Source organism: Papaver somniferum, unplaced genomic scaffold (genome assembly GCF_003573695.1).
Source record: "Papaver somniferum cultivar HN1 unplaced genomic scaffold, ASM357369v1 unplaced-scaffold_132, whole genome shotgun sequence".
NCBI classification, from domain to species: Eukaryota; Viridiplantae; Streptophyta; class Magnoliopsida; order Ranunculales; family Papaveraceae; genus Papaver; species Papaver somniferum.
This window is the reverse complement of record NW_020622381.1, coordinates 169,005-179,885: the sequence shown is the minus strand read 5'-3', so window position 1 is coordinate 179,885 and position 10,881 is coordinate 169,005. Positions and strand designations below refer to the sequence as shown.

Sequence of the window (10,881 nt, the reverse complement as noted above, 5' to 3'; positions counted from 1 at the left end):
TGCTGTTGTTGACATTGTTGAAGAACGACGGTCCTGGGACGTCTGTTCTTCGTCTTCTCCTTCTTCTTCAATAGCAGCAGGAAACTTTCTTGCAGTTCTTCTCTTCGCCTCTGCAACCTCCCTGTGGTCTCCCAATCGACCCCAAACTCTCGACACCCCCTTTAGGACTCCTAGGGAACCTATTTAAACCAAAAACACGCGTTGAATCTCCTCCATTAATCCCAAATAATCTTCTTTTACTCGGGATATTTTCTTTCCTTTTTCAAAGAAATACGGGATTTTCTTTCCTTTAATTCCTCTTCCACGCTTCTGTTGATGTGGAACACACTCCAAACAAGTTTCTACAGCATCCCAACTTCATCCAAACACGTACAAACACGCTGAGTCCGGTGAACAACTCTTCCCTGCACGTATTCCCCTTTTTCCAGCTCGTGGATTGCCTAGCCAATTCAAGCCAATTATGGTCGAACCAAACACCCATACCATCTTTATTATGATATATCACATCTTTCCACAAAGTTTCAGCGATTGAATCGCACAAAATCACGTCCAAATGTCCGATCAAACTTCTGCCAGTTGCATGCATCATTTTTCCCGCCTTTTTCTGATTTCAAATTTTGGAAGAAAGGGACCTCCCCTTTATCCATTCCTGGGGTCCCTTTAGCAATTGGGGCGGAAATAGTAATTTTTCTGGGTGTTTTTAACAACTCCTCCGGGTGCTTTTAGCGTATTTCTGGGGTGTCTTTAACACTTTATCCTGGGGTGTAAAACACCACTTTTTAAGCCCATTTCGCCGCAAGGGCTTATTTCTCTAAAATTTCCTACAAAGACATAAAATAACACAATAAATACAAAATCGAGCACTAACAATACATACAATTGAGACATATTAGACACGTTAGACACATAAATGTGTCTATCACATAGTTTCTTATGACCTTCCTGTTTACACTGGGTTTTTTTTTCTGAGATCCAACAAGATCAGATTTACTCTTTTTTTTAGTATTGGATTTATTTTTAAAGGTACTTGAAACCATTTCTCTAGCATTCTGGGAAACATGAGGATTTGGACTTTCTAGAGAGTCTGGTGAACACATTGAGTTTTTTCTTACTTGACCACATGGTGGTTTTAGTTTAGATAACTCTTTTTCCAAGTTCTCAATCATTGAAAGTGCTTGTATTGGATCATCTCTTGAATCGTTAAGTTTTCTTTTGGGGAGATTTGTATTTTATTACTTTCTTCAAGTCTTTTTTCTGCTCCGCTCTTTTGATTGAAGTAGTTCTTCAAGAAGGTTAACTTTGTCATGAAGAAAGGATTGAGAGCACATTTTTTGGTCAGAGTCCTTGACATCATAGACGGTTTTAACAACAGGTTTATCATGATAGTTAATGAACCTGTTGTGCAACTGTCTTCTCAGAAGATTTGATAAACTACTCGGTTGTACATTCAAGAGAGATGTATTTCCGAATAGAGAGACCTCCTTCATCGTGCCATATTTTATTCTGGGAAGTACATAGAATAAGTCTTTCCTTGGTAAATTGAAATTCACACTTTGACTCATTGGTTACAGGTTTAATCATTTAAAAGCACAAACTTATTAGGTTATATGTGTTTTCCCGCTCTGATACCAATTGAAAATGCGGTGGTACCAATATACACCACCAACTTTTTCTTACGCAACATGTATGGACTAAACTCAATTACAATTCCAAGAGTCACAACTTAATGAATCTCTATCAGGAATCATAAGAAGAGATTATATCATTTTCTCTCACAATCAGAATGTAAAAAGAGACAAGTCTGTGAACCTGATTATTCCCTGGGAGTACTTGGACGATCCCAAAGATCGATATCCAAGATCAATCAAGTCGTATCCAACAAAAAAGCATGGATTTATCTACTTTTATTGATTTACATACAACCCGTGATATTTCAATTGTAAAGATAAACAATATAATGCAAAAAATCAAATAATACAAACACCAGAAATTTTATTAACGAGGAAACCGCAAATGCAGAAAAACCCCGGGACCTTGTCCAGGTTTGAACACCAAACTGTATTAAGCCGCTACAGACTCTAGCCTACTATCAAAACATCGGACTGGAATGTAGTTGAGACCCAATTAAACCGCGCAACAATTCAGTTACAGTCGTGCTCCTTAAGCCTTTTGATTCCCATCAGGACTTCACGCAATTCATTCCCTTAGCTGACGTCCTTTACAGCCTAAGAGTTGCTTCAACTTAATTGAAGACTTTAAACCAATATGCATCCCAAAAATAAGCCTATATGTGATTTCCGTTCTGATCAAAGATCAAGGTGAGGTAGAAAATCGATTGCAATAAACAAAGTCTAGCAAACCTCAAAATCCGGTCTTATGACTCTCGAAGAGCAGACTAGATTATTATTCACCTCACAAGTATAAACTTGTGGAATCACAAAGTCTGAGACGAAGAAACTTTATGATTTCAATTTATCTTGTTTGTTGGATCAAGTTCAACAATCAAAGCAAGATTAGGATACACGAACTATCAAGATAGAGATAGTTGGACATGACTTCACGAATATCTAGGTGAAGTCTTTTTAGTTGCTAAACCCTAAAATGGTTTGAAGGGGAGGATGACTCTAGTTTACGACTAGGACACATAAGAATAGTGTCAGTGATTCAAAGATCCATGTTGTTAGAGGTTCTCCTTATATGGACTTTCAAGGTCAAGGTTGCTTTGGATTTAAGCTAAGGTAGCTTTGGAATCAAGAAATCAATAATCACCATTAGATGAAAAACTTGGCTTTGAGATTAACATAACAGAATATACACTATGGTTAGGATAAGCCATAACCGAACCGTGTACAATGACTTGTTCATGAAAGATTAGCCGAAACTAGCCAATCGAACTATAAACTTAACCATTTTCATATAAGACTTTAAGACTTTTAATCTTGAGTCACAAATGTGATCAATCATGTCTAGATAATGTTTTTAGAGAGTTGTTTAAATACCGATCATCTCATAGAAATATTTCTGATGCATCTGAAAACATTCGACAGGGTAAGCACGTGTACCTGGTACGTGTGTTGTACCTGTTTGTGAATGTTTTTGTCATAGTACGTGTATCGGGTATGTATACCCTTAAGACAAAAACGAGGTCAGGAATCCACATATCTTTTCTGGTTTGCATACTAGGTACGCGTACCTTTACGGTTTAGAAACCAACAGATCTTTTCCGGTTTGCATACTAGGTATATGTACCTTCCTGATTCACGAGTCAACATACTTTTTATGGTATGGATACCGGGTATGCGTATCGAAAATTCGCTGCCGATCTATAGCTACGCCGGTACGTGTACTGGGTACATGTACTGCGGCTCCTGACTTATAACAATTCTCCCAGTATGTGAACTGGTATGCATACTATCATGTATCCAGGTTAACAGTAGTTCTATATCTCTCCAATATATAATCAATTCGAAACATTCCCGAATAACATCGATGACACATATCACTGTTCTAGGCTAAATATTGAATCACAATTTAGGTCATGAACAATAAATTGTTTTTAACCAAATTCATCAAGTATGAACAACTGTTCTTAAGCTTAGTTAACCATATTTAGAGAACGATATTCAAGATAAACTTGACTTGAAATTTCTATTATGCATGTACTGTCTAATTTAGTCATGCGATAATGTCTCATAGATACAAAGTTGAAAACTTGAAAAATAGGTGGTTCAGTCTTCACTTACCTTTTGTTGAAGAAGTTCTCCAGAGCTTTGGTTGATCTTCGCCTTCAAACGGTAGAACGCAGTGATATCCGATACTCAACTACACACTTCTATCCTAATCCGAGACTTGACTAAATGTAGACTAGAAATCAAGATATAGTTTTGATCAACTAAATTTGACAACAATCTTGAGATAGCAAGACTTGTGAGTTTGACCGAGCAATGCTCTAACAAAGACTTACAATATATTCAAAGTTGGAATACTATCAACGAATATCACAGCTCATATCCGCATTATACAGTAGTTGTTCAATAAAGCATATTAGGAAAACCACTAAGTTTATCACATTCTAATCCTAAACTTTTACTAGCATTCAAGGACTACCAAATTCCAGAGAGGGGAGAAAAGAAAAAACAAATTGCAATAGAGTAGGTTATAAAAAATCCAAAGAAATTTGTGTTACAACAATTATATCTTACATCTACAGCTACTGCTAACTGTAGAACAACTGATGTTGATGGAGTTTTCTATGAATATACATCGAGAGATGCTAATCGAAATGACCATGTGAATGGAAAGAGGATTTTTAGGCTCAGAAGTTAGATGAATAAAAATTCTATATTTGGGAATGACTCGTCTTGGTCGAGATTTGGGCGAGATCATCAGTGAGGTTATCAATACTCTCGTTTAAATCTCGACTCGATGGGATTATTAGTTTCGTCTCTCTGTTGTAGCAAGATCAAGAAAATCGCGGAGATCGACTACATTAGTTTCATATAAACAGAGAAAATGTTTGCTTGATTCTCAAGTTATCTTAGCTTGAATTCAAAGCAACCTCTAGTTTTGTAAGTTTATAAATAGAGAGACTCAAACAACCGGAAAATTCAATCCCTGATAAATTCTTGTCCTAGTTGTATGCTCGAGTCGTGCTTTATTAACTTAGGTTCCCCATGAGAAACATAATTAGGTTTGCGACTTAAAGACTTATCTTAGGGATTCATGAATCCAGGTCTGACTATATTTACATTGACATTTTGTGTATCCTGATTTTGTTCTTTATGTTTGTTGAGGTTTTCGTTAATCTCCTTCAAGAATAAGATAAAAATCACAAAGTTTTCTTCATCTCAGACTTTGTGATTCTTCAATATAGATATCTAAAACTCTTATTTATTGATCGATTCAAGATTGTTCTTGAGAGGTGGTTAATAATCAAGGCTTCTCATCTAACTGAGTGTAAGTGTCGGATTTGTGAGGTTTACTAGCTTTGTCTGTTGTAAACATATTTCCAAGCCTTTTTCAATACAATCTAAAGGAAAATCAAATATGCTTATATGTTAGAGGCATATTGGTATCAAAAGTCTTTACTGAGGTTGAAGAAACTCTTAGGCTGTAAAGAGCACCAACTAATATAATTAATTGCGTAGAGTCTTGCGAAGTTCAAGAAACGTAAGGAGCACGACTGTAGCTGAATTGCTTTAAGGGTGAATTCTGTCTCAATTATACATTTCAGTCTGATGTCTGATAGTGTGCTTCTGTAGTGGCTTAATACAGTTTGGTGTTCAAATCTGGACGAGGTCCCGGGGTTTTTCCGCAGACGCAGTTTTCCTCGTTAACAAAACTTTTCGTGTCTTGTGTGTTTTCCTTTTCCGCATATATTGTTTTATCTTTATAATTGGAATAACACAAGTAGTGCATATTCAATTCTAGTAGATAAGTTCATACTAATCGTGATCGATTATAAGACTCGTTTTTGTGGAATTCGTAACTTGAAAGATAAATAATAAGTTTCATACTTGGCCGAATTCAGATCCTCTTTATTTGGATACGATTAGATTGATCTTAGATATTGATTTGTGAGATTTATGAGATAACTCAATTAGGCAGTTTTCAATTGAACCACATGATGCTTTATCTTTTCTTCAATTTCTTTCAAGTTTTAATCTCAAATGGTACAAGTATAATACATTACTTTGGCAAAAAGTGAGGTTGAATAAACATCATTAGAATCATTTCAGCAAAATCTTGAAAATATAGTTAAGGCATTCTTATGTATGCATGACACATTTCTTCAGTTTCTCTCCAGCTCTATTACACAATATGTATGTATACTATAAAGTTTGTAAGGATCTGAAAAACTAGATAAGCACAATATTTTTTTTGCAAAATCTACGAATGAAGATGTTGTGCAAAAGACAGTGCTTTCTTGAACCATGTCTTTGGCTCCCCATATAACAATTTCTTGGGGGTTAAGCTGAAATAGATGAACTCTTATCATCTTCATATAAGCATCACAGTATGCATTAGACGTTATTTTCCAACTTAAGAAAAAAAATTTAAAAAATAGAAAAAATCACAACGAAATAACTTGAATTTTATCATGTTTTTTTACTGCTGCTTTACAATTTTAAATTAAAAATAAAATAAAAATGGGTACCTAACTCAGCTGATCATCCCCGTTCCCCAAAATTTCATGCATTCAATAAAATTTTACAAAATAAAATAAAAATAACTCAGTTATTAAACAAGTTCATTAACAAGCCTAATCTAAAACTTGAAAAGGAGAAGGTAGTTTTACAGTTTTGTAATAAGTAGGTAATCTGTGGGTAACACCAGAGTGGCACTACCGTAAATTTAACAAATAATAAAGGGTTTATGTAGATCCATATATTATATTCGGATTAAAGAAAACGCATTTTTGGTACATCCCAATCTGGTGACTGGCGTGGTGGTATAGAATCCGAACCCTTCTTCATTAATTAATTCTGAAAATTCTCCCTTTTAACACAGAGAAATCACAAAGAAAAAAATAAATAAAACAAAAATAAAAGGTTTCTGATTCGTTTCATCGCACAACCAAATCATAATAATGTGAAAGCGAATTATACGACTAAAAAACCCTAATCAGAAGAATAATTTTCATCTAACAAATCTCGGACAAGACGATCAACAGGTACTTCATTCTATCCTTCTTCTTTTAACTGATATGTCCTTCAATCAAAATTTAGACTAAATTTTGTTTGTAAATGAATTTGTTCTGTATTTATATGATTCTATTGAATTCTGATTGTTGTTTTCAATTCAACTTGTTTATTACAGAGAAGAAATCTGAGGAATTTTGGTCTGATCTTATTTGATTGGTTCTTAGTTTCAAACCTGGAAATTGGAGAGAATTTGGAGAAATTGAGGTTCAAATTGACAAGGTTTGGATTCAATTGACTAGATACATGGCTGAGATTTTGTTGCTTTTTAAGTTCTTCATTTTGGCATAAGAAAATTTGTTGTCAAGTCTGTTGATGAAATTTCTCGAGGTTACAAAATTCGGATGAGTTCGGGTTTTATGTTAAGAATTTGGCCAGTTTTAGACGTCATGTAAAAGATCTTTTCTTTAGGGTTAGGGAATTGTAGAAAGAAATTAGGCACAATTGAAAAAAAAAAAAAACAAAACAAAAAAGAATAAAAAGAGAGATTGAAAGAGAAGTAAAGAAAGAGAGATGGAAGAAGGTAACGTATGCAACTTCAATCACTTAGATGGTGATACTCGTTTGCCTCCACGAAAACGTTTATTAGCTGGATTGAAGAAACAAAATGGTGATTACGGTTCTCCCTCTTCATCACCTCCTCTTTCTTCAGTTCCGGATAGCATCAGCACACGCCTTAATGATCTTATGAACTCCAATTCCAAGAGTTCTGAATTTCTGTCTGATGAGGTTGTGGATGCATCAAGATTAGCTGCCCAAGCAGCGGCCAAAGCTGCAGCTGCAGCAAAAGCTAGGGCAGCAGAGAAAGCAGCAATTGCTGCTAAAGCAATTGCGGTTGCCAAGAGGACTTTAGAAATAGCTGCTTCTATTTCTGAAAAAGAGAACCGAAGAGAGAGACTCTTGAGGAAAAACAAGCTAAAGAAACATGTTCCTGTTGAGATGTTGTACAAGAAACGCAGAATTGGGGAGAAAGCCGAAACTGACGAAGATTTGGCACGTAAATTGCATCGAGCTATAAATAGTTCACCTAGAATTGCAAAGAGTTCTGTAGCGACCGAGTCGAAAATTCACAATTACTATAAGCAGAATAAGAAACATCTCAATTTTAACAAGTCTTGGAATCCTGATGGAAGTGAAGGAAATTCGAATTATGTATGTGATAAGATTGCTGAAGCGGGTGATGTAGAAAGTGGAGACTCTGTGGAAGAGTCAGTCAATGTGGATAAAATAAACATGGAAGACTTGGAATGTACTAAACCTGACAGTACAAAGAGGATCAGTGTTTCTGCTGCAACAGACGCAGAAATGAATTTATTGAAGGAGAAAAATTGGGAGTGTTTACCAGAGAAAATTGCTAGAAAGAGAGGACGGATTAGACAGAAAAAGTTGTCTTTAAGCCTATGTGCTAGTAGAGATCGTGAAAACCCTAAGGAAGAGCTCAAACTTAGAGGCGCTGCATCACTAGAAGAACCAACTGGTAGGTGTGTGGCAGAAAACATTCCAGTGTTTGCTGCGAGGTGTCTTTCCACTGAAGGTGAGCTTCTAAGCTAAGGTTATTATCAATAACAAAGCTCAATGAGTTCAAAGCATGCACATATTTTTGCTGGGAGTAAAATCTTGCATTCTTTATGTTCAGGTTCCATGGTGGCTAGTGGAATTGAAGTCGATCAATGAGGTACACTTTATGCCTTTAGTATTTGTACTTCTGAATTTGATATTGTTTATGTTACTTGTACTCTCTTATGCTATTGTATTCATATTGGTCTGAGCAGCATGTACCATGCGGTGCTTAATTTCTTGCATTAGCTTAATTGTTAGATGTTTGGTGGATTGTTTTTGAATTGTTTAGTATGTATGTGGAAATAGTGACAGTTTGTGATATGAATTGATCCATTTTGAAACTGGTTGTCTGTATAAGATTTTGATTGCAAATTTAGAAATGAGCCAACAACTTCAAACCATTATCTAATCAGGCTTCGAGTTCAAATTTTTGGCACTCTACAAGCCTTTTCCGAGTAATCAAAAATCATGTGAAATATATCCCACCCCTGTCTTCGCTCGTGAACATGTCTCTAAGATTACTCAGTGGTGTCCTTTACAGAACCAAGAAGTTGGGTTGAAGTCGAAAGATAATAGCTTGTGTGGGTCAAATTTGTCGGAACATTGAGATTCGATTTTTTTAGGATTTATTGTTAGGTAGGATAAGGAAAAAAGTTTCTGAATATTGGGATTGGACTTGGGAGGCTGCTGTTGCATGAGTTTCCTATGTTTGACGAGCTCCACAAGATTAGAAAATTTGTTTGAGATTGTTTTAGGGAAAACTAGTGATAAATCGTATGTGTAAGTCTTTGTCTTAGCGTGTAATGAAAGAGGTGTATATCAAGATCTTGAGGTGCAGAAAGTAGATGTTCATTTCCAAACACTCCCATGATTTGTGAAGAGTGGTAGTTAGGAAAAACTAATCTCCTTTGCATACCCGAGACATACTATCATTTCCTGCATACCAGAGTCGGGCTATCATTTCCTATTCGTTGACATGGTGTGCACTCTTTTGGTCTCATGCCAATACTATTTGAACAGCGATGCTCTATCGCTGTTGAAGTTACAGTTTATAGTTTTCTCTTTATCCTTCCAATGTACCCATTTGTTTATGTTTTGTGAAATTTGGAGCAGTATGCAACTTTTTGGGCCTGTGGAGACAAAGGGGAACAATCAACAATATAATATCCAAGGACGAGTCCCCTTCCATAAGAAAGATTATCAGAATAGGTGCTAAGAAACAGTAACATGGTGCTTGCGCATTTAAGATACAGTAAGGCATTTATAGTTAATAAATAATAATCTTTAGAAAGTTGGAAGAATGTTAGGACGGAAACACTTAGGAAAGATGGCAGTTAAAATTGGGGATGGTAGGTAGGGACCAGGGCAGAAAGCCCCCAGAGCTTTGGGATTTATTTTGATATTTGTTTATTTTTACAGAGCTTTATGTATTATAAGAAACAATGTTGGTGACTTGTTCTTCCTATCAACTCTGTGGCAGGTTAGATTCATCTGTTTACTCAACTCAAGTATACAAGTGGCTCTGCAAGTTTTTGTTCTTAGGTCAACTTACAACTTAAAGCGGTAATAGAGACTGCGAGAAGGCTACCAGAAGGATAGTTCTGGGAGGCATGCACATGAAGCAGCTGAGGATGTCGCTCATTTTGTGAATCACAAACCTTTGCTTTGATTTTTTTCTTTTTTCTTTTTCCCTTTTGTTTTTGTTGTTTATGTTGCTGGATAGTAAGTCTGTTATGCTGCCTCTCCTTCTTACGATGATATAGTTACTTGTTAGAAAGATGAAACTTGGTCTTTGTTTAAATGTTGTATATTTGTTTGTAATCAGTATGGACAGAGTATATATAAAAACAAAAATTAGACATAATTCTCACATCCTTGTGTATAGAGAGTCACTGAAGATATAACTTGTCACTGCTCTCATGCATGTAATTTTGCCTCGAACTGTTCCAGATTAGTTCTTCATGACTGACTTATATCCACTTGTCAACTTGACACTGCATGTCATGCCATTTCTTTCTTTCACCATAATTTATCTATTCATGTTCAGATCAGGTACAGAACCGACATGGTTTCTGTCTGTATTTATGATCTCTAGTGTATTTTTCTTCCCTATATCAGTATTGCTTCATTTTATCGTCTGGTATGTATAATAACTTCTTTTGTATTTCCTATTAGCAGATTCGGCTTGTGTACGAGAAGGAATAAAGATAGCTCATACAGCACATTTCAAGTTATAAGATAAAAGCTCATTTTCATAATAAGATCCTTTTTAGTCTAAACAGTCAGATTGGTAAGTGGGAATCTGATTATTGCATTAGGAAGCCCTAGGTATGCCTTTGTTCTACTATCGGTCATTCGTCATATCCAGAGGGCGGTAGATATTTCAAATAGTCCAAAAAAATCTGACTCATCTTTTATCTACTGTCTGGTCCCCCTACATTGAATCACCACTAGGAATCGACACTGGTGGAAACTGGCATTACCTCATAATCACCTATTCTGGCATCAAAACACCCAATGAGTTAAACCTGTAATCATGGTCCCCAAACCCGAACTGTAAATTTCTCTGATCCAAGAACCTCCTGTTGGGAAGATATCCATATCTTGCTCTTTCATTTCC

The 10,881-nt window shown here is 35.8% G+C and overlaps 1 protein-coding gene across 3 annotated transcripts; it reads left to right on the top strand.

The window, feature by feature from the left end:
• The first annotated feature begins 6,411 nt into the window (after positions 1-6,411).
• On the top strand, positions 6,412-10,133 carry LOC113333002. Of its 3 annotated transcripts, none has more exons than XM_026579487.1 (4): positions 6,412-6,673; positions 6,820-8,235; positions 8,338-8,376; positions 9,747-10,133. In XM_026579487.1, exons 2-3 carry the CDS (start codon positions 7,215-7,217, stop codon positions 8,373-8,375), a joined length of 1,059 nt encoding a protein of 352 aa, XP_026435272.1. In that variant the 5' UTR covers positions 6,412-6,673; positions 6,820-7,214; the 3' UTR covers position 8,376; positions 9,747-10,133. The 3 variants fall into 3 exon arrangements, with proteins under 3 accessions (XP_026435272.1, XP_026435271.1, XP_026435273.1); XM_026579486.1 differs by having other exon boundaries at positions 9,742-10,131; XM_026579488.1 differs by lacking the exon at positions 9,747-10,133 and adding an exon at positions 9,375-9,629.
• Positions 10,134-10,881: the final 748 nt, after the last annotated feature.

Bases quoted from the DNA above. Each gene is read 5' to 3' on its own strand.
- LOC113333002 (XM_026579487.1), top strand. From the start codon at position 7,215: ATGGAAGAAGGTAACGTATGCAACTTCAATCACTTAGATGGTGATACT. The intron at 8,236-8,337 runs GTGAGCTTCTAA...CTTTATGTTCAG, and splicing joins GAGGTGTCTTTCCACTGAAG to GTTCCATGGTGGCTAGTGGA.